This window comes from Mirounga leonina, unplaced genomic scaffold (genome assembly GCF_011800145.1).
Source record: "Mirounga leonina isolate KUSES-001 unplaced genomic scaffold, KU_Mleo_1.0 Mir_151, whole genome shotgun sequence".
Classification (NCBI taxonomy): domain Eukaryota; kingdom Metazoa; phylum Chordata; class Mammalia; order Carnivora; family Phocidae; genus Mirounga; species Mirounga leonina.
The window spans coordinates 42,952,505-42,976,985 of record NW_023270377.1 but is presented as its reverse complement, the minus strand read 5'-3'; the positions used below and the strand labels follow the sequence as shown (position 1 = coordinate 42,976,985).

The following is a 24,481-nucleotide window of genomic DNA, read 5'->3' as shown; positions in this document are numbered from 1 at the left end:
AATGTCAAAATAAATAATGAGGTAATGGATTATAATCCACTGAATCAATTTGCAATCTGTAATACTATGTGGATATAAATAAAGTGGAGGAGGAAAAACTCCTCCTTATTGAAGAGTGCTGATGAATGTAGAAAGAATAATGGAATTAGAAAATGACCATTTGATAAACATCATGATGATAATTGATTCATGCAAGCATCATCAATGGATGATAAAACTAGGGAGTGAAAGTTTGATGAGGAAAAGGATATCTACATAGTTTCAAATTACCTCCTCAAAATACTTATTACAAAGGGCAAAATGGTCACTTTACAGTGGTAAAACTGTAAATTGCCAGATACCACCTTAACCAGGTGATCAAAGTGGTGTATATTATCAGTAATAGTACATATCAACATCATGTGCCTTCTGATATGCTGTCCTATCTTTTCCTGCAGCCTAGAATACACTCTCTTGGCATATTATCTTGGTAACTCACTAAATTCATTAAAATCTTTCTCAACTATCACCTTCTCAACAAGAACTACCCTGACCACTCTTTTTATACTGTAACTTGCTCCCCACCTCCCGCATTCCACCTACTTTACATTTTCTTTTTTCATAGCACTTACTTGTTTTATAATTTTCTTCTCTATTACATTTATGGCCTATCCCCTACCCCTAGGAGTATAAACATCACAGGAGCTGGGATCTGTTTTAGGATCCTAAGATATGGATGTATCCTAAGAGCCTATAATAGTAGTTCCTGGCACTTAGCAAGTGCTTAATAAATATATTAAGTGCTGAATGAAGGAAGGTACTAGGCTACTGAGATTAACTATTATCTTGGCCATACCTGGGATCAGAGAGCAGTTGGGACAGCAATTATTTTGGAAAGTAGGAGAGAGGGTGTTGTCTTGAGTTGTGTCTGAACAGCAAGTACGCTGTGCTCACTTAGATACCATATTTATTTGGAGTGGTTTGGAGAAGGGCTGACAGAGAGTATGAAGAGTTAATGTTCCCTTCCACACGTCCCTTTCCCTTGGGCCACTCTATGTGATTCCCAAATCAGCTTTCATACTGATACACTGCTTTGTGTCATATAAAAGCTATTTTTTATTCTTGAAATAGTACATTTTAATTCTCAGTTCCTAAGACATGATTTAAATGTAGGCTCTTACCTGTATAGTTGACCACATGTATTTCCACTCCACTTGGGAATTTTGATTGTAGCAATAACAGTCTGAGTTAGAAGTTTTAATAAAATCCATTTCCTTCAGAGCTTTACACCTTGGAACTGAGAGATGGAAAAGAGAATATATTTCCTAAAAATATTTAAGTTCCCAGAATCTTATCTTTTTTTTTCTTTTTTATGCACAAAAATAATGCTATTTTTACATTCTCTAACCAATGAATTCTTCTACATGGTAATTATAGTCCCTCAGTCTTTCCAACCCACAGAAGACAGACAAAAAATTACAGTCTAGTGTCAATACTCTTATGATATATGGAAGGCACTGTAAGAACACAGAGAACAGGTACTTCAATCTTGAAGTAAAGGGCAAGAATTGGGGGCAGCTTCTAGAAAAGAGGAAATGTGAGTTGAGTACTGAAGGATAAGTCGGAGGCAACGAGACAGAGAAGACAGGTTAGAGGGTGGCAAGTATGTACAAAACCACAGAGATGAGGGAAATCACAGAAGTGGTTCAGTCATTCACTGAGGATGGAGTGTGGGGAATACATGAGGACCTTTCAACATCTGCAGTAGAAAGGTAAGCAGTGGTTACCACTTTAAGGAGTATGGACTTCATGCTGAAAGCAGAGCACTGAAGCATTTTAGGTAAGTATCAAAGTCTCAGCAGGAAACTGCTGACACTCCAAAGGGTTTCACTGAAGAGTTCAGTGAGGATGTGGACAGAGTTAAGGCATTAACACTGTAAACTAAGGCACCATGAACTTCCTAGACATCAACAGCCGGAAGCCTTTAACATCCCTAGGCCTGAAACGGCAAAGGTAGGACTCGATGTTATTGGAGCTACTGAAGCCCGGGGGACAGTCTAATGGGATGCAATCCTTGCCAAAATGTAGGATGGTGGGATGAAGGTATGACTACTTCAACCTCTCTCTCCTGCCCTCCCATCAGGGCCTCTCACTGGCCAAACCCAATGGGAACCAAAGGGCAAACAAGCCCAGGTGATACAGTCCACAGATGCCAGCTTCCAGGCACCAAGCCGGGGAAGGAAGGAAGAGAATGGATCTGTGGGAACAAACAGAGAATAACCAGTTTAATAGGGAAACAATAGGTACACAGTTATGTTTTAGAAAAAGCATTCTATAAGCAACGTGCAATTTTAGAGGTGAAGAAGACTGAAAATAGAAGAACCACTGAGGAGGCTACTGAAGCAATCTTAGCAAGAAATGAACTAGGTAGGAGGGATTAAAGACCACTTACGACTGGGATCAACAGACTTTGGAGATTCATTAGATGAGGGAGAGCAAGAAGATGACATGAAAGTTCCGGTAAGTGGAGAGATGGTGAGGCCCTTCACCCAGATAAGGAACACTGGAGAAGATGCAAACTTATGCAGGGAGAGGGGGATGAGTTCCATCTGGGACATAACTGAGTTTTGGTTGTGGGACTAAGTGAAGATGGATAGGTCTGCAGCACAGGAGAAATTTGGAGACAGAAGTAGATACATATGTGTGTCTGTGTCTGTGTGTATAAATATATGTGCTTTGTGTGTTATATGTAACATAAAAGTAATATATAACACAACATGACACATATATAATATATATTATATATACATATAATATACATATACATACATATAATATACAGAGGAGGAGAGGCAGGTGCTTCATTAGAGGGTAGATAGCATAAGAAAATTGTAAAGTAATGGGATTGATTTTATTCTGTGGCTGCCTCTGTATCTGAATTTAAAATGAAGTGAGATGCCCTTTTCTCCTCAGTCCGTGCTGAAGGCCAAGATCCGCCCTTGAGGATGGCTGTCAGGGCTGCCACACGCTGGCAGGCTTGTTTTCCTGCCTCAGACATCTGTAGTTGCAAGTTTCCTGCCTCTAGCTCTCCTTGGGTAGTGCCAGGCTCTCAGGAGCTGATCCTGGCCTGCGTTGCCCCACAAGTAGCTTGGCCCCCAGCCTGCCCCACAGGCAACACCTAACAAACACACCTAAACACATAGTCATCTACCACAAAGAGGCCTGTGAGGGAGTGCGGTCTCTCACCTCCTGCCCTCCTACTAAACAATGGCTTTGGCCCCTGGGCATATCATTGGAGGAGGAGAGGGAGTCCAAAAGTGGGGAATTCTGTGGCGGAAGGGGCATCCGAGGCCACCCAACTCATTGCTCCCTGCCTGGATTCGTTCGGGTACCAGCCAGGCCGCGCCATCCATCTCCTCAGAGGCGTGTCTCCCACATAGGATGCCCTACAGGACCGTGAGGTGCGGGGTGGTGAGGAAGAGCCGTGAGTGGGTGCTGGAGGAGGCAGAGCTCCGCAGGCGTCAGGGCGAGGAGGTCAGACCCGACACTTGGTACAGCGGCCGCAAGCACGAGCCCCGCTCCTAAGGGGTTAGCTTTATCGAACCGACAGCTCCGGCTCCACACAGTTGCAAGGGGCAAGTGTTCTATGTTGAAGTGCTTACTTCATCAGCTCACAAAATCAGGTTTTAGAAAAGTTTTCAAGTGCTGTTTTCCTTCACTAACAAAAGTTCTGAAAGCATCTTATTTTGTTCTAAAAGCAATAAATCACTTTCTGTGAGGGAAAAAAAAAATAAAGTGAACTGAGATGAAAGTCATAAATTCTTCTGGATCCAGGATCGGGTGTCACCACCACATCTGTCAATAGGAAACAGGCACAGAGAATGCTATGGGCACACAGAGAAATGGGCCTTATGCCCATCCCCCATCTCCTCCAAGGAAAGCGTGGTCAGCTGCTCCAGAAAAACCCGCAATGAAGCTAGAACAACCTGCTACACCAAAGTTGGGGAAAGACTGAGTAACTAGTAACTAGTCAACAATTACATCCATTTAGGGAATAATATTGAATAAGCCCACATAGGTCCATGTCCTAGCTAGAAGCATCCTAAGCATTCAACTGGAGAAAGTGAAGACAGACTTGGGGAGAAGACAGCAGAGAATACCCACCAATGTAACTGCATAAAAGTCACGAAGCTACACAAAGCAGGAAAGTCACATGAGAATCCAGTAATTTCCATTGTGACACTGTCAGATCATTTAATCTTTACTCTTAAATTGTGAGGAAATGCATATATTTTTTTAATATACCAACAAATTTGCTGAGTCTGAGAGACTGAGATGCAAATACAAGACTCTAAGAGACAGGTCTCAAAATGGCATGTGAAGGAAGGTCTAGAGGCACTCTGCTAGATTACAGGATACTAAAAATTAAAAATGCATCCCCCCGCATGGCCTGTTTATATACAAGACCAAAAGGAGAATGCAGAACCAGTGTGACCACACAAAGCAACCAATGCTGAAGCGAATTCTTGGGTATATCTGAGATGCAAATGACTCCTGGCCACAGGCTACACAGGGGAGAGGGCACTCCTGGACATCCAAGGGCTGGCAGCTAGTTGTAGAAAAGACAATGTCAAAGGCAGTGTAGAACCTGGGAGCACCTGAGCAACTAAAGCACATTAAAAGCCTTCAGCTAATGAGAGCAGAGGTAGGATAGGAAGAAGGGCTGTGGACCGGTCTTCTGGTATCCCACGTTCTGCCTCTGCAGAGTCTCCTGTGGTGTCTCCGAGCAGGAACAGGGCTACACCAGGTGGCGAGAGTTGACAACTTTACACTGGGGGTCCTCAATAAAAGAGAGGAATTCCTATTGTTGGAAAGGGAATGCATTCCAACAGGACAGGGAAAGGGGGGAGGCCTCACGTCCACATACCCCAGCAGCCTCAGACCACTGTAAGAACATTAACTTCCAGCCAGTTCTCTCTTCAGGTTTACTCCTAATACCACACTTGTGCTTAATGCTGGGCACCTTTTTTTAAGGGTGGCCGCAGGGCTACTCCCTGCATCGCCTCTCCTAGTGGGCTCCTCTACTTCGAGAAATCAATCCCCATAAGAACAGTGAACTACTCCTCTTGTTAGTGGTGTGACGGAATATCCTCTTTCTGGGACCTGAACTTTGCAAACAAATGCTGCCTTCCAATGAGTTTTTTTTCCACTTGGTCCTAAAACTATCTCCTAAGTCATTTGATATCTGTAACTCTTAAGAGCAAGATGGTGTACTTTAAGTATAGTGCAATAATTTGAATTTAGAAGTAAATGCTTCTCTGTGATCCAAGCCAGTCTCCTTGCACTTGGATTACTGTAATAGCCTTTTAGCTGGTTTCCCTGCTTCCAGAATTGCCCCTACAATGTCCCCCTGCAACCCATTCTCCAATCAGCATATAGATCTTTTAAAAACATCAATCAGAGCACATCATTTACCTGCTCAAAACTGATTACTTCACACTGCACCCATAATAAAATCCTTCCTCCCTTCCAAGGACCTAGTACCTCTGACATTCTCTCCTCTACTCTTCCTTCTCTCAGCTCCTCAGGCCACACCAGCCCTCCCATCCTCAAGATGCTGAGACATTCCTGCCTCAAGTTTTCCTACTTGCTGATTCCTTGACCTGCAATCTGCGCTCTCCATATTTTGGCAGAGTTTGCTCCTTCTGATAATTTAGGTTTGCCCAAATGTCACCTTCTCAGGAAGGCCTTCTCTGACCCTACTGTCTAAAATGGCACACTCCAACCCCTTTCACCCACTTTCTTCTCACTCTGCTTTATTTTTTCCTCATATTATTATTAGTTTATATTCTGTCTCTCCATAAAATTAGGGACAGCATGTTCATTACCGTATCCCCAGCCTTTAAATATCTGTCTTTTGTATGTGTGTTATAAGTTGAGAGGGTTAGTGGGTTATTTGGGCATGCATAACCGAGACAATGAAAGCCTAGCCAATCTTTGTAAAAGGCTGCTCAGTACCAGTCAGCATCATAAAAGGAGGTGCACTCTGGCCCCCTCCTTGAAGCAACCTGATGTAATCAGATACCCTATCCAGCCTGTGTCACATCCCACCTACAGAGCCCACAGGCTACATCTCCCCCTCACCCTACTCCATCATCAATATACCTTAACTACAGAGTTGAAAGCTGTAATCCTGAAGATCCCTTGGGCTAGGGACCTTCTTCTTTATCCTCCCCCGACACAGAAGGGCAGAGAGAAGCAAGAGACAAGAAGCTTGTTTTTGTTTTACTCATATATAGTACATCAGTGTATTCTGCATAAGGGACCTCTCAGTTAGAAGAAAGGAACTTGCTCTGAATTTCTCCTCGGTCCTCTACAGGATTAAGTAAAGTACAGATGGAGGTAGGCTGCTCTGATATTGATACCTATGGAAACACTACTAAAGGCATGTTGTAAAGTGTTCCCCCTGGAATTCTCCAGAGTGGCCTCTGGCTTTTGAGGTGAAGTTGTTGTCAGATTTACACAATACATGAGACATAACAGACAAGGTATTAGCATTTCATGGTGTCCTCTGGTTACCCTCATTGTTATTAACTTTCTTCAGAGATGAATTTCATTCAATCCACACAAGAACTCCTAAATATCCAAGGAACTAGAAATTCACAGCCACAAGAAACTACAGATCTAGCTTCATGTGAGTTCATATAAACCTTAAGCCATGGGCTAGTTGGGCTAAGCACAAGACAGTGACTGTGACAATCAAGATTGTTATCTAGGCTTCTTCTAGAGACATTTTATTATTCAATTTCTACTTCCTCCATCTCAACCTAAGGGTGGGAAATAGAAGATGTAGCCAGCTGGACTGCTTATCTGAACTCTATCAGCTGTTCAAGCCCTGAAGTCTGGGAAGCTGCCTGCATGTCCGCAGGGGTCATTTACTCACATGACCTCAGTCTTCGCTGGTTCATCCTGCTAAGATGGAACTTCCTGGAGGTAGATGTAGGCAAACCCAAAGATATCACAATGATATCAACAAAACCCCCTCACAGTACAATCTAGAAAACAGAAGGGAATTTCTAGGGATTCAGAAAAATGTACTCATAATCATTCATCTGATCAGAAGAAAACAGTACCTGCCTAGGGACAGCTACTGCTTCCACGTGACGTCGGATATGTTTCCACCCTAGAAGGTGCCCCATAACCTAGGTATTCACTTCCTCAAACCTGATCCCAGAAAGATCTGTAAGTGTAGGCTATCCCAGCTCTGCCTCATCTCCTAAGCACCTAGGTATATCTGCAGGACCAGTCCTGACAAGGCTGCATCTCTAAGCCATGAAAGGATCATCACCTTCTGTAACTCCCTGCAGTCCTCAGAAGGTTCTCTTGATTCTGCAATAAACCTGACTTTTGACTTTCTGGACAATTATGCCCAAACTGCTAAGACAAAGCACAATTATTTATATTACCAAAGGATTAGAGTCAGGGTTACCTTACCCAGTGAGATTCCTTAGTTCATTTTAAATAGCACTCAATTTATAAATATTCAATTAATCGAATTTAAGACTACATAGCTTATATAAAAAAGAGACACATGCGGGGCGCCTGGGTGGCTCAGTCGTTAAGCGTCTGCCTTCGGCTCAGGTCATGATCCCAGGGTCCTGGGATCGAGCCCCGCATCGGGCTCCTTGCTCAGCGGGAAGCCTGCTTCTCCCTCTCCCACTCCCCCTGCTTGTGTTCCTGCTCTCACTATCTCTCACTATCTCTCTCTGTCAAACAAATAAATAAAATCTTTAAAAAAAAAAAAAGGACACATGGGTTATCACCTGCTTTAACTAATAAATTACATTTAAAATTACTCCTTTTTACCGCTTTTGTCATTTATTAGTTTTCCTAAGTGTAAAAGGATATATTTAAGTTAAAGAATTTAGTCATACATAAGGTAAAAATATTCAGTCAAAACTTCAGAAAAGGGCAGGTAATACTTAAGCCTACTTACAGAATATGCCAAAAATAAAAAGCACAAACACTCCTCAAATCTTAGCAGATCTTAAACAACCTCTAACAAAAATATTTCAGCAATGTTCCTTCTAAAAATTTAACCTTTACATGGCCCTCATATGGGAAGAAAATATCTTCAGATGAAACTATAATAGAATAATAAAATGACTTATTAAATTAGACTGCCATTTTCTCCATTTGGCCTATTACTGCTTTTCTTTTGGGATAAGGAGAGGGAAAAAAATAAAAACAGAAAGCAAAACCCGACAAAACTTAGCTCCTGAAAGTGCAAAGGAAGGATTTTTCTAGGTATTATTAGTAAATTTGCATTTTCAAAGGAGTTAGCATGGAGCACCAAAGTTAGATGGTAACTTTTCTATTAACGCTAGTTTTTTTAGCCAGACTTAAATATAAATCTTGATTTTTGTTTCTCCAAGAATGTGCACAGAGAATGAATCTGAAATTAGCACATGCTGATGCAAATTCAGACTGATTTTAACTTCAAGGACTGATTTTTCTTCTCCATAGATGAATGTGAAAGCTGTGGTTTTCCCTATCGCTACATAGTTCAAGCCTGAGAATTCAATGCAGTGGCCTCAACTACATCCTAAGACAACACATGGTTACTAGGGTCCTCTCCCCTTGGCTGCAAACTATGAATAATAACTCTTCCTTTTAGCCAGCCAACTACCTGCCTCTCCTGTGTCACTTGCCTCTGACTTTCCTCCAAATAGGATGACAGAAAGCTGGCCTGGCTCTGGATGTTCTCTATTTTATGGAAGGGTGTGTGCATTCAAGACAGAATTTTACAACAGTTAAGTATCATCTAATCCAAGCTTCTCATGTTATAAATGCGCCCTATTATGAAAGGAAGTACCAGCTGTTTGATCTCAGTTCATAAAACCACTTTTAGAGCAGCAATGTTCCTTAGACCTAGTCTAGTCCAGAGGTTCCAATGTGGTATCACTGGGACACCACAGGATCTCCACAGCCCGTCCCATAAAGCATATCTGGAATGGCAAGAGTTGCTATAAGGCTACATACGTTGCCATTCTTCTTGGCTCTGGGCTAGAATTTTATCAACTCAGTGTACATCCTGCATGTCTTGGGCAGAACAGTAGTTCTGATAAGCATTTATGTAGCTCTCTGGTTAACAAAATAGAAGAAGTCATAGTTAACACCAAATGTTGTAACACAAACATGAGAAATATTGGGTTAACAGAAGGAAGTAAAAAGGTGAGGAAAATACTGGAAACCACTCCGCAACAGAACAACTTTATTTTACTGACCAGAAAACCATGGCCCATAAAGATTATGTACCCGGACCAAGGTAATTCTACAAGTGGGTGGGGGCATGTAATGAATGTCTAGAAGTCAAGGTTCTGGGTGTTGGTCCAGGGCTACTTACACGATTTTCTGGCTGCTGCCATGCTCAGAAACCCTCCTTCTTAGACCCATCTGTAATTTACTTTCTCATCAGTATAGACTGGTTACATTTCTCCCTACTAAGCTTGCCTTTCCTCGTCTATAAAATGGGTATGTTAATGGTACTTACCCTCAGAGGGCTATTATAGGTATTAAATAAATAATTTAAAGCACTTTTAACATTGCCTAGCACTGAGTAAACACCCAACAAATGTCTGTCTGTTCAATGAAAACTGGTATAGAACAGTTCTCCAAAGTGTAACTCACTGCAAGATTCCCATGAGTTGGCAGCTCTGGCCGAATCTGATCGTCGTCTTCATCCTTAGACAAAGAAACCTGATTTCACTGGAGGAGGTGCTATGCCCAGCGTAAAAGACCACACTTGCTTGCCTCCCTTGCAAACAGAGGTGGCCAATGAGATGAAGAGAAGTTGGACAAAAATTCCAGGAAATCTTTTAAAGGAGTTCATGTGGCGGCGGGGGGGGGGGGGGGGGTTGTTGCAGAAACGTTAACGTCTTAGCATATTAGTAGCAGTTGTGGAGTTAGAACTCCTGCCTCCTCCTTCTGTGCCAGGATCTTGAGAGCACTCCACGTACAGGCCATAACAACACTATGAGCAGCTACCATTTCTTGTTTCCTGTGCAACACTGTGCACACGTTAAACATTGCAACAGTCCCGTCAGATACTATCTGTTTTATATGTGACCAGTAGAGTGACTTGGTCAGGGGCCCGGGGATTTCGGTCTAACTCTAAAGCCAAAGCTCATACCCTCTCTTGTCTTGAGTCCAAAGTAATAGCTATAGAGAGAAATAGTGAGGTTTTCAACATAAATTGATGTACCATACAAAAGTCCTGTGTTGAAAGTCGGGAGACTTTCGGGTGACTAGCTGTGTGACCTCAGACAAATCAAACCACGTGAGGGCTTTGGTTGCTGCTTCTGTGAACGAGGGAACCGGGCGAGACTCTGCACCTTGCGGTTGCTTCTACCAAAATCATAAAAATGTCCAAGTGCCACCAAAGAGACCAGGAAGCCCAAGCAGGCGGAAAGGGAGGTTGGGCCTGCCGCGGGTCCGGCCGCGCCCGCGGGGTAAGCCTGAGGGAACGAGGCAGCGCCCAGCCGGCTCCCTGCTCCTCGCCGCCGCCGGGGCGCAGGCAGAGCGTCGGCGGGGCGCCGGGCAAGCGGGAGAGCGCAGGGAGCCGGCAGCGGGGGCGCGCGGGCGCGCGCCCGCCGCCGGAGCCCACGGTTACCTGACAACGCCGCCGCCGCCTCCTCCTCTCCGCGCACAGCGCCTGCGGGCAGGGTGGACAATGGCGGCAGCCACAGCAGCAGCCACCACCGCCCCGGGGGCGGCCGCATCCCGCCCCGGGACCGGCTCCGCGCCGCTCAGCCGCGGCCCGAGCCTTTGGGGGCCCGTTCGGCTGTTAGTGGCAGAAATGGCGCGGGGTCGACGAGGGGGACGAGGGGGCGGCGAGATCCGCACGCGGGAAAGGCGGAGGCCCCGCCTTCCCGGCGCGGAGGAAGAGTCGGCCCGAAGCTTCTGCCTTAGCGGTCGGCTGTAGGGCCCGGCTGGCCCAGGCCCGCGGGGCTCCCGGTAGCCCTCTCGCGGCCTCTCCCGGCCCCTCCGGGCCTCAGGGCTTCCGGGTCTCGTCTTTCCCTGAGGCGGTTGGGCCGCCCAGTCCCGTCCGTCTCTGGGCCAGGGTGGAAATTGTGGGAGGTAGGGGCCACTCTTCCGCGAATTTGCCTAAAACTTGCTTGGCCCGCGTGTGACCTGCGGGGTTTTAGGGCTCAGTTCGCAGAGGTCTCTTGAGTGATTCTCTGTGAAGGGGAAGACCTTTCAGGAACCCCCTTTTTTACAAATAAAAGTTTATTTTTCCTTTTTTTCATTTTCCTTTTTGTTTGTAACAATAACAAACTGGCAATTTAGTTGCTTAAGTAATACTGACTTGTATGTCTAAGCTCCTAAACACACATTTCAGTATAAGGGGGCTGTAAAACGTTGCATCACCAATATTACATGTCTTAAAATTAGCTTGCATTAAAGAAAAGAAAACTACAGGAAACTGGTGGTTGCCAGAGGGGGTGGGGGAAGGTGGGCAAAATGGCAAAGGGGGTCAAAAAGCACAAACTTACAATTATAAATAAGTTCTGGTGATGTAATGTACAGTATGATGACTAAAGTTAACAATACTGCAATGTATATTTGAAAAGTTGCTAAGAGTAGATCATAAAAGTTCTCATACACAAAAAATGTTGTAATTATGTGAAGTGATGGATCTTAATTTATTGTAATGATTATTTTGCAATATATACATATATCATGTTGTACACCTAAAACGAACACAATGTTATATGTCAGTTATTATCTCAATAAAACTGGAAAAAAAATATCTTGGTGGCCTTTATATTGATAATTAGTATAGAACTTGCAGACTTAAGTAAATTATATTGCCTTTTTTTTTTTTTTTTAAAGAACAGATCTTCCTCAGGCCCTGAAAACCCATTAATGTGATTCAATATTTCATACTAAACATTTACTAGAACAAAAGTTCATTTCCTCTTTTCTAATTCTGGTCTTCTGCTTAGGTACCTCAGAGAAGCCAATTGTGACAGAAATCATCCTCTAAAAATAACTCAGCTTCATTTTCCCCAAAGGTATGAGTAGGACTCACTAACTAGACTTTCCCTGACTTCAAAGTAAGGTTTAACCAATTGTCCTCAAATACCTGGCACCATGTGTACACCCATAGATTGTTCTGGAAGTCCAGAAATCTCCTTATAAGGAACTCTTCAAGGGGATGAGTTTTACAAATAAACTATTAAACTTCCACCTTGTCTGCCCTGAAGACTGTCTCCAGAGAAACAGCAGAGCTCTTGATCCAAGTGTGAGGTGTGCACTTGCTTCTTGCACAACAGCTTTTTTTCCTAACCACATTCATTTTGATTTAGCTTAATTTTGAATGGCATGATGAAAAGTAGCTAAAAGAAACAGGAAGCTTCTTCAAAGATAAATGTGTTTTCCTGCAGCAGTATCTGGTAAAGAGCAGGCAGCAATATAATAAATTAATATTTAAATTGCTATTCATGTAGCATATCTTTAGTAAATATCTGTAAAGAAGCTAAGTCAAAATACCACATTCCTTTCTATAGAATAGTAGTATTTTTCCAGAGATAATAAGAATCTTGGAAGGTGGTGGTTGTCACTGTGGGACAATCATGAGACCTCACCTAACTTCCCAAAAACTTTCTCTGATATGAAAACCTTAAGCTGTTGGGAAGGAGCATAAAACACTACTACCACAGGGCCATGGCAAAGACTCTTATTTCTGGTGGAGAGATAGAAGTGCAAACTCTCTGCCCCTGGGGGAGCAGCAGGAAACACTGGGGTTTAGGGTCCTGAACTGAAATGACAGAGTAGAGGTTGGCAACTTCTGAGAAACCCTCTTTTATTGAAGACATACCACAGAAACAAGGCAGGATTTGTCAGCAATGGGTAAAGGGGGAAGAAATACTGAGAAAGCCCTACCTCTAAGGCTCAGGTACACAGGACTTGCCTAAGACCAAAGCTGACCAGGAGATAGGAGAACCCCTCTTGCCCCACCACAAGCCAAGCACTAGCAACAAGCAACCCTACCCTGTACTGAGGAGGAAAAAGAATGTGGGGAGAGATCCCTCTTTAACACAGACATGCAAGAACTGCTGAAAGCTAAGGGACACTAAGAAAAACTCTCAGCACTCCAGTTTCCACACTAAGAACAAGGTAATAGCACAAAAATTAAAATCCTAGGGTACGGGGCAGCTGTGTGGCTCAGTTGATTAAGCGTCTGCCTTCAGCTCAGGTCATGATGCCGGGGTCCTGGGATTGAGTCCCAGCTCCCTGCTTAGCCGGGAGTCTGCTTCTCCCTCTCCCTCTGCCCCTCCCCACTGCTTGTGCACACACACACTCTCTCTCTGTCAAATAAATAAATCTTTTTTAAAAAAATCCTGTGGTACACCAAAGGATTTATTGTTATAATAAAAATAAAATCCAAACTTAGGTCACCTCTTGACTAGATTGATTTAATCACCTACATTTCTAATCTGACAGAAGAAGAGGCATACTTGTTTCTGGGTATAAATATTTTTTACCTCAGTTCCTCTACAAGATATCCATCATTCAATTAAAAATTACAAGACACCCAAAACAGCAAAGAAAAAAAAATCCATTATTAAAGAGCTTAAAGCGGGCGCCTGGGTGGCTCAGTTGGTTAAGCGACTGCCTTCGGCTCAGGTCATGATCCTGGAGTCCCAGGATCGAGTCCCGCATCAGGCTCCCTGCTCAGCAGGGAGTCTGCTTCTCCCTCTGACCTTCCTCCCTCTCATGCTCTCTGTCTCTCATTCTCTCTCTCTCAAATAAATAAATAAAATCTTGAAAAAAAATAAAAAATAAAAAATAAAAAAATAAAGAGCTTAAAGCAATCAACAAAGCTAGATTCAAAAATGATCCACATGTTGGGCTATGATTAATATGTTAAAGGATCTAGTGGAAAAGGTAGATAACATGTGTGAATATATATAAAATTTCAGCTGAGAGATGGAAATTATTAAAAATGTGAAATGGAAATGCTAGAAATTAAAAGCACATTATTAGAGATGAATAATTCCTTCAGTGGGCTTAGCAGAACACTGGACATGGCTGAGAAAAAAACAGTGAACCTGAATATAGGTAAATAGAAATTATCCATACTGAAATACAAGGAAAGAATTTTAAAGAAAGAAAGAACAGAACAACCAAGATCTGTGAAATAATATCAAGTGGTTTGATAAACATAGGTTGGAATCCCAAAAGGAGGTGAGAGGAAGAATGAGACAGGGGAAATATTTTATGATACAAAGCTGAGAATTTTCCAAAATTAATGAAAACAGAAGATAAGAAAATCTTAAAGACAGCTAGAGAAAATGATACACTGCAGAGGGCTAAAACTTACAGCAGACTTCTTTTTTTTTTTTTTTTAATTTATTTGTTTGACAGAGAGAGATAGTGAGAGATAGTGAGAGCAGGAACACAAGCAGGGGGAGTGGGAGAGGGAGAAGCAGGCTTCCCGCTGAGCAGGGAGCCCGATGTGGGGCTCGATCCCAGGACCCTGGGATCATGACCTGAGCCAAAGGCAGACGCTTAACGACTGAGCCACCCAGGCACCCCTTACAGCAGACTTCTTGTTAGAAACTGCATAAGTGACATTTTTGAAGTAGTAGAAGAAAGAATACCATCAATCCAGAATTCTATACCCAGTTATAATATCTTTCAAAAAAATTGAAGGCAAATGAAGCTTTTTTTCATTTCCAGTAGACTTTCACTATAAGAAATGTTAAAAGAAGTTCTTCAGGCAGGAGGAGTATTATAGCAGATGGAAATTTGGATCTACACAAAGAAATAAATAGCTCTAGAAATGATAGAAGTGAAAGTAAATATAAAACTTTTTATTATTGTAATCACTTTAAAAGATGTGTCTAAAGCAAAAATAGTTGCAATGCACTGTGGGACTTATATGTAGAATTAAAATGAGTGACAGTACAACAGAGGATGAAAGGAAAGAAATGGAAGTATACTATCATAAAGTTCTTTCACTATACCTAAGGTGATATAGTAATTCTTGAAATTAGACTGTGATAAACTAAAGATGTGTGTTGTAAACCTTAGATCAACCACTAAAATCTTTTAAAAAGAGGTATAACTAAAAATCCAACAGTGGAAATAAAATAGAACAATAAAGTATTTCAAAAGAAGGTAAGTATATAGGGGGAAAAGGGATAAAGAACAAATTGACAAATATAAAACAACTTAAAAAATGGTAGGTCTAAATCCAACCGTATCAATAATAACATTAAATATAAATGAGTCAACATCTAATTAAAAGGCAGATGTCAGATTGGATAAATAAGCAAAAGCTTATTTACATGCTATTTACTAGAAATACACCTTAAGTTTAGAGATATACTTAAATAGGTTAAAAAGAAAAGGATGGGAAATGATATGCCATAAAAAAAAAAAAAAACCACCAATCAAGGGGCACCTGGGTGGCTCAGTAGTTAAGCATCTGCCCTCAGCTCAGGTCATAATCCCAGGGTTCTGGGATCGAGCCCCGCATTGGGCTCCCTGCTCCACTGGAAGTCTGCTTCTCCCTCTCCCATTCCCCCTTCTTGTGTTCCTGCTCTTGCTATCTCTCTCTCTCTCTCTCTGTCAAATAAATAAATAAAATCTTAAAAAAAAAAACACCAATCAAAAGAAAGTTGAGTCGCTATATTAATATCAGATGAAGTAGACTCAAGAATAAGTAATACTACCATTAATTCAGTAGGTCTAGGGTAGGGCCTGAGATTTTGCATTTCTAACAAACTCACTAGTGGTCTGAGGACATCTTAAACAGCAAGTCTTAGAACACTAGGCTCATAGAAAATTGACAGAATGAGGGCAGATGGAAGGAATTCAAATAGTTCAAATAGTTTGGAAAATACAGCTTACTGTATTATCCCTTATAGACATTCACAATGACAAATAGCATATTAAAGACTTAAAAATTCCTGGGGTGTCTGGGTGGCTCAGTCGGTTAAGCATCTGCCTTCGGCTCAGATCATGATCCCAGGGTCCTGGGATCGAGCCCTGCATCGGGCTCTCTGCTCAGTGAGGAGCCTACTTCTCCCTCTCCCTCTGCCTGCCACTCTACCTACTTGTGCTCTCTCTCTGTCAAATAAATGAATAAAATCTTTTTAAAAATAAATTTAAAAAAATTTTTTTAAAGACTTAAAAATTCCTGTAGTGAAGAAATTTGCAGTAGGCAGCCTTTAGGATGGCCTCCAATGATCCCCTTTATTTATTGGTATTCATGCCCTTGTATAAGCTCCTGTTCTTGAGTGTGGGCTAGAAATACTGATTGTTTCTAATGAAGAGTATATGGCAGACATGGTAGGTCATTTCCAAGATTAGGTTATAAAAAGACTGCAGCTTCTATCTTGAGTGTTCTCACCTTCTCTGGGATCACTCTCACTAGGGAAGCCAGTTACCATGTTGTGAGGCAGCACTGTGGAGAGACCCATGTGAATGAGCAGATCTTCCCCAACAGAACTTTGAGATGTTTGTAGTGCTGGCCAATGCCTTGATTGTAGCTCTTGAGAGACCCTGAATCAGAACCACCTAGTTAAGCTGCTCCTATATTCCTGACCCTCAAAAACTATGATATAGTAAATTATGCTAAGTAAGTTTTTATCCTACTAATACTGTGTTGTTTCCATCACGATCTCTTTTGGATTGAGGAATTCTGGGTGAAACATTTGGTTTACACATACACTACGCCAAAATTTAAGCCTGATAATTGTTCTCAAATAAAATCCATTAATATCCCATGCATACACAGTTTAGAAAACACTACACTTAATCTTTTGTAAAGTCTTATTTTAAAGTCAAGCTTTAGCTGTATAAAGAGCTTTAGAGGTGAGCACCACACCTAAGCTTTCTGGCCATAATGGAATGAGCCAAAAAACCACAAAAACCAAAAAAACAAAAACAAAACAAAACACCAAGGAGAAGGAAAAGGAGAAAAACAGAATTGAGAGTGTGGTCAGACTCATAGGTTCTTTGACATCATCATGGAACATTGCTTCCTTCCCATGAGAAGCAGATGGGTTTAACAAACTGTGATTATTGCAGTGTATTATTTTTAAGTTACACCAGCATTTGTGTGCATCCTTCTAGGAGATGAAATATACTCATTAATCAAACCAAACCAAACCAAACCAAACCAATCCAAAACAAAACCCCCTATAAACAGCAGAATCTTCTGTTCAAAGCTCCTGGGATATTATGCAGGCTTGCTTTCTATCTTTCCATTAGAAAATAGAGGGCGCCTGGGTGGCTCAGTTGGTTAAGCGACTGCCTTCGGCTCAGGTCATGATCCTGGAGTCCCGGGATCGAGTCCCACATCGGGCTCCCTGCTCGGCAGGGAGTCTGCTTCTCCCTCTGTCCCTCCCCCCTCTCATGCTCTCTCTATCTCATTCTCTCTCAAATGAATAAATAAAAATAAAATCTTTTAAAAAAAAAGAAAATAGAGAAAAAGTTTGTCCATCAGTGAATCGGTGAAGTGAGAGAGCTGTAGTTGGAATTGCCATTAAACTTGCCAAGAGGATGCAAAAACAATTATCACTAGATTATAACACCAGCACAGAAATTTCTACACCAAAATGGGTGATTGAAAAAGGACAAAATTCATTGCCTCTTGAAGCGGTTGCCCAATTGTGCCACAGATCTTAGCTGTGGACTTTTGGTAAACAGCCCATGTCCACATCTAAGATGGAATGAAGCACCATAGCTTGTGGGATCTGGATCTCCTAGATAATGAAGAAGTTGGCACTTTTGCCAGAATGCTATTGGTGTGGGTAATAAGTAAATGTTTAGCATTGTGAATGCAGATTCCCAAGACAAACCCTCTGGAGACTGGTCCAGTTCTTCTGGGGAAAGCCCAAAATGTACCTTCTTAATATGTACCCCAAGTGATTCAAAAATCATTAGAAATAAACTTTGAGTTTTACAAGTTTCATGCTTGACAGGAAGTAGCTTTTTCAGCAAGTTTGTAACCACAGCTAAAATATTGTGTGTATGTACCTTATGTAATTCATATTGCTAGAATATGATATATTTTTGAAAAAAATGTTTAATAAAGAGCTTCCTTAATATTATTTTAGTGACCTGAGTTTTTTAATTCCATTCGACTATCTCCACATGGTGTGAAAAAGATTATAATTCAATTTTCAGCCTCTTCATTTTTATTTCTAGAGTTCTTGTTCTTCATAACTAATTAATTTTCTGTAGCTGTCATAGGGTTATAATCAGTCATTATGAATCAGATGTAAAATTTAGCTCATGTCAGAAATTATTTAGGAACTTTCACTTGGTTTCTAGGTAGGTAGAACATTTAATTAAATGAATTAGAATAAAATAAAGTTCTACTACTTTGTGTTCCTTCATAAAGAAAGAATTAGTCTGTTACTGCAATGATACCTGCCAATGCCATAAAGATTACAGAGGTTATATGTCATATGTCTTTTTTTAAAAAATTCCCATTTTTGAATTTCACATAAAGAGAGAGGGGAAAAAAAAAAAAAAAAACAACGAACAACAGCAGGCTGTTCAAGACCTCTCCATAAAGGAAAAAAGTAAAAATAATAAAAATTGACTCATTGGATCATGTTTTTCTTCGCATATTTCATTTACGAAATATTTTGAAATTGACTTGCCATATACTAGTTCGATAATTTTAGTAATAAGTCATGTCAAAACTAAAAGAGAGATAGCTTTTCAGTATGAATAAATGATGTTGGGGAGGATTAGAATAAAGATAATTTGTAAGATAGCATGTCCTCTATACTAAATTACTAAAGCTTGTTGTAAAAAATAATTGGTCAAATTCAATTCAAATCTTTCAATTCAAATAGAGAGATGCAGAATTCTTTAAAGTAGTGGTTGTCAAATTTTGGTGTGGGTAAGAGTCCCATCTCCAAATATTCTTATTCAGTAGGTCCAGTGTATGGCCTGGGAATCTACATTGGTAATTCTGAGGCAAATAGTTTTGACCATACTGTATTAGTGGTAGAAAAAATATTCAAAAGTGATTGATGGTTAGTTGATGATGGCTAGAAAATAGTATCTAAGGGGAAAAAAATGACATATTTGGTTAATCTGAAAAAAAGAAGATTGAAGAGTTACAGCTTTCTAAGAGTTAATTTAAGGAACTAGGATACAGAAAACTGGTAACCAGTTACTATGTTTTCAAAGACAAGAGCAATCTTTCACCTGGACACGGTCCAGTCCTACCATTCCACATCACTTGATTCCTAAACAAATTCTATCAAAGTTTTCTTTGCTGCCAACACACCCTTGGGAAGCATTTTAATCAGCCGTTCTCTACAATTAATCTAGGTCTTCCCCTCCCCCAACTGGAGTAATTTCTATTAAAACGATTATAGTGAAATAATTATATTTCAAAATCTATTTTTCTTTCATGGAAAGCTGTAAACTGCAGATATCCTTTTAGTTTAAATTCCTTAATTGTCTTCATCGATCATTTATTGACAATGAAAAAGATTTGTATATGATTCAGGAGCCCTTCAATTCAGTTAAAACAGGGATTTTTCTCTTCTTGCTTTCAGTTCTTGATCACGCACTTACTTCAGAATGCCCCTGGTGGTCACAGTCTATTCGGAAAATTCTTCAATCTATTTCATGTGTTTTTGGAAAGAACTCAAATATTTTTTAAAAAGGGCATGTAGGGGCTGAGAAATGAAGATAAATATAACAGTCTCAGATTTTGTTCTTCTGCTTGTATGTTGTCTCTCTGTCTCTCTCTCCCTCTCCAAATCAGATCTAAATAGCCTATCTATATTTCCAATATTGCTGTCTCTTTGCATTCTATATCTAGAATATATACATCTGGCTAGATCTAAGTATATTACGGAGTTGTTATAAAGATTTTTGACTTCCCTTATTTTTCCAGGATGTTATTGTTGATCATGGGAGTGGAAAGAAAGTGTAAGCAACTGTTGGGAAGAAATTTATAATGTTTTATTTATAATAAACATAATATTTTATTTATGAAATATAAATATTTTATTTATCTAAAAAAATTGACATGAGAGTCTACCTGTTCTGAATGGTTTCTATAACACAATCATAATTTCTAGATTAGTCATGTGTCAGTAGAGATTATGGAAAGTGGAAATAATTCAATTAATATACCTCTAATTTTTGCTAATGTTATTAATCCTATTTTACCTGTAAAGTCTATCTACCTAACATTAGATATATTTTGCTTACATTAATCAAAGTCTATAAAGCTAGGTGAAAAAAATTATTATTATTTAGTACATTTCAGTAACTTTCCCCCACACTCATTTATATTTCTTTGCTGTGATTTATAGGCCCTGTCCTTACTGACAGGGTCAAAACTCCATCTATGTCTTAAACAATGAAGACATTTATTATGTCACATGGAAGTAAGTCCCAAGGCAGGTTAATTCAGCAGCTTGAGCATGCTATCAAGGTCTCAGACTGTTTTCAGCTTTCTACTCCACCACTCTTAGCTTGTTGGACTTTGTCCGTAACTTTTCTCCTCATAACTGAAAAGGGCTTGCCATTGTCTCCGATCCTGGGTCCTCACACACCTGTGACCCAAGGCAGGAGGCACCAACTCCCCTTTCATCTCTTGAATAGGGAAGTGAAGCCATTCTTAGAAGCCCTTCCCTCCACCCTCTCGACAGACTCCTTGCTGGTCCTATTAGAAGTGACTAGCCCAGGGTTCCTGGGTGGCTCAGTTAGTTAAGCATCTGCCTTCAGCTCAGGTCATGATCCCAGGATCCTGCATCTGGCTCCCTGCTCAGTGGGGAGCCTGCTTCTCCCTCTCCCTCTGTCCCCTACTTGTGCTTGCTCGATCTCTCTCAAATAAATAAACTCTTTTTTAAAAAAAGAGAAAAGGAGAAGAAGTGACTAGCCCATGCCCTTGCTAAATGGGGTGGAGTGAATGTCTGGCATTTTCAGCCTCCATGGTGGGAAGGGTATCATAGAAGACAAAGACTGGAATAGCAATAGACAGGGGAAAAAATTGCTACGGTGATATTTCTGAGAGTTCCCAAAAGCCTTTGGAGCCTTCTGAAAATGGTAGCTGAAATTTATGCTGACTTAATAAATGAGTTTTATTCCTTATCCTAAACTTTGATGAATGTATTTTCCTTTAGAAATTTACTCATTGACTCAAAATGGGAGTTGCTTCTATATCAAGTTAAGTATTTTTCCTACTATTGCTCTTGTTTAGGAGATTCACATAACATCTTTATTCTAAAGCACTGGATTTCCTAAATAACAAATATTTCCTATTCTTAAATAATGATAGAGAATAAAATTAGACAAATGGGTTATAATAGGGAAAGTAAGGAGACAGTAATAGGAATGGTAGGAAAAGAAAAAGGTAAGGAAAAAAAGGAAAGGTAAAGTAGACTGAGCAGTGACTGTTCTGGATGGTATAATGTGAGAGAGTTCAGTTAACTAGGTCATTTGCCACTTGAAATGATGGGCAGGGTAAGCCTTTAAGACTCTGGAAGAAATAGAAGGAAAGGAGGAGGGAGTTAACTCCTTTTTCAGGCATGCATTCTGCAAGTTAGAATTTGTCTGTCCTAACCACATTGCAGGTGTTTCCCTGGAAATGCATGTTTATATAGGTTGGCATTCCTTTTTCTTTCTTCTTTTCACTTAAAGATATTTTGCCTAACAATGATGCTTAAAATCATTCATCTAAATATTTAAGGCTCTTAACTTGTTTTAACAATAATTAAAGCTAAACCCACTAATATTTCTTGGATTTGTTTTAGGATTGAGAGGTTACACTTCCTGCTTTCCATTTTCCCATTTCACCTGGTTCTTTATTGCCTTTTCCTAGTTTTCCCCCTTTCTACTCTTTGCCAGATACTATAATCACCAGAAATATTATAGGTTCTTTTTAACACTTTATCAATCTTGAATAATACCAGAGAGAATCTTGTTGAAATTCTCCCTTTGTTATGATAGGTATCCTTTATGTTAAATAGCTTTTTATTGTTTTAATCCTTACATCTATTGTAAAATCAAAGTATAGAAAGCAATACAAAATGAATGTATACCCTAATGAGTTATTTATCATAAGGCAAACATTCTTGCAGCCAACCCCCAAATCAAGAAATAGAATTTTCCAGCTATTCCAGAAGGCCTCCATGTCCTTCACCAATTTCAAACCATCTACCTCTCCCCGAAATACCCACCATCCTAATCTTTATAGTATTTATTTCCATGAGCTCCTTTATAGTTATATGGTGGAAGTGCACCTCCATAAACATTATATTTCTGCCCATTAAATATTTTTAATATATCTTTTATTTTTTTATTTTTTAAGATTTTATTTATTTATTTATTTGACAGAGAGAGACACAGCGAGAGAGCGAACACAAGCAGGGGGAGTGGGAGAGGGAGAAGCAAAGCTTCCTGGGGAGCAGGGAGCCCGATGCGCAGCTTGACCCCAGGACCCTGAGATCATGACCTGAACCGAAGGCAGATGCTCATCAACTGAGCCACCCAGGCACCCCTTAATATTATCTTTTAAATCTCATTCTACATGTTCATCGTTCCACCATGTGGAGGTGTTTTCATACTCACAGAGCAGTGTGGCATGTTCCTCTGTCCTGGGTATTTCCTGAAAACTGGCAGCTAGATTCAGAAGCATCACTGAACTTGGGTTTTATCTCTTTGGGCAAGATGATAGGTTGTGTTGTGTTCTTTCCTAAGGAGGCATATGATGTCTGGTTGATTCTCTTTTTTGTGATATTATTAACTGTTGATGTCTGAATCCATTAACTCCCTTGGAGGTTGCAAAATGGTGATATTCAAATTCCATTACTTCTTTTTCACTTATTGGTTGGAATACTTTTATAAGGAGATACACGTCCTTATCTACTATTTGATTACTCAGTGGTACACAGTTCATAAAGAAAAGGTAGGACAAAGTACTTGGTTCTTTCCTTCTATTTACTAGTTTTTAAGAGAATAAACTGGTTTTTTATTCTCCCCTGAAGGTGACTTTTTTTTTTAAAGATTTTATTTATTTGACAGAGAGACAGCTAGAGAGGGAACACAAGCATGGAGAGAGGGAGAAGCAGGCTTCCCGCTGAGCAGGGAGCCCGATGTGGGGCTCGATCCCAGGACCCTGGGATCATGACCTGAGTCAAAGGCAGCCACTTAACGAGTGAGCCACGCAGGCACCCCTGAAGGTGACTCTTTAAAAAAATCTTATCATGGGCGCCTGGGTGGCTCAGTTGGTTGGGCGACTGCCTTCAGCTCAGGTCATGATCCTGGAGTCCCGGGATCGAGTCCCGCATCGGGCTCCCTGCTCGGCAGGGAGTCTGCTTCTCCCTCTGACCCTCCCCCCTCTCATGTACTCGCTCTCTCTCATTCTCTCTCTCTCAAATAAATAAAAATAAAATCTTTAAAAAAAAAAATCTTATCATGAACTCACGATTTCAACATATTTGATAAGGTTTCAATCAATAGCAATTACTTCTTCTCTTTTGAAGCTCAAATTGTCCTATCTTTGGCCAATAGGATTCTTTTCAGGTTGGCTTCTGAGCCCTTTTGACATACCATACTAATTTTTGATAACTTCTTTGGTATTTGGTATCAGCTGTCCAGGTTCGTCCTATACTTGTCTTGCCCCAGACATGGAATCAGTCATGTTTCCGTAAGTCCTGATTTCTTTTACAGTTTCAAGATCACAATCTAGGTGCTAATGCCCTATTGCTCCAGGGATGGTTCTTGTTTCAGAGCCTTTTCAGTAGCAAAGCTAGGAAATCTATCTATCTATTGATAATTGTACCTATAGACATAATTTTACAGATAAATATACCTACCATACTGATATTTCCAATTAAAGTTCAGAAACTATGGGGTTTTATAATTTGCCTTTTTTATGCTTTTACTACATCTGTATCTCTTTTCCTCCGTAACAAGATTTCTGGTTCCCAAGGATACAATAGATGACGGAATTAGAATATCTCATAATTACTCATACACATTGTACACATGACAGGCTCAGAATAACAACACACATATTACTACCACAATATAATTACAAAGAACAGCTTAAAATATTTTTTATATGTTCTCCCCACTCTCGCTCAGTTTTTTATAGTTGCACTATTTCTACATTATGCAAGAATATAGCTTTTACATATTTATTGTCTTTTAATTCTCATTGAATATTATCTTCAGATAACTGTGTTTTACCATATACCTCTAATCATTTTGTCTAAAACTCATCCTCTACTAGATTCTTCAGGAAGGGCTAATGAAAACAATATTCTCCAAGTTCTTGCATTTTGGTAACTGTTGTTCCATGCCTTTTATGGTTGAAAGTCAGTTTTGCAGGATATAAAATCCTCAGTTCACATTTTATTTCTTGTGTCTTTTTTTTAATTTATTTTTAAAGATTTTATTTATTTATTTGACAGAGAGAGACACAGCGACAGAGGGAACA

At 40.4% G+C, this 24,481-nt stretch overlaps 1 protein-coding gene and 1 non-coding gene across 4 annotated transcripts in view; one reads left to right on the top strand and one right to left on the bottom strand.

Moving 5' to 3' along the window:
• Window positions 1-24,481, bottom strand: part of NEMP2 (nuclear envelope integral membrane protein 2) — a 127,133-nt gene that overhangs the window by 19,740 nt on the left and 82,912 nt on the right. For 2 of the 3 annotated variants that reach the window (XM_035007523.1, XM_035007524.1), the window contains one exon: window positions 1,161-1,276. In XM_035007523.1, coding sequence (XP_034863414.1) covers window positions 1,161-1,276 — 116 coding nt within the window. Of the gene's footprint in view, window positions 1-1,160; window positions 1,277-10,651; window positions 11,010-24,481 lie in introns of those variants that run through there. The other variant, XM_035007522.1, reaches the window with a different exon arrangement.
• On the top strand, window positions 2,937-3,039 carry LOC118012768. The gene has a single exon (XR_004679829.1).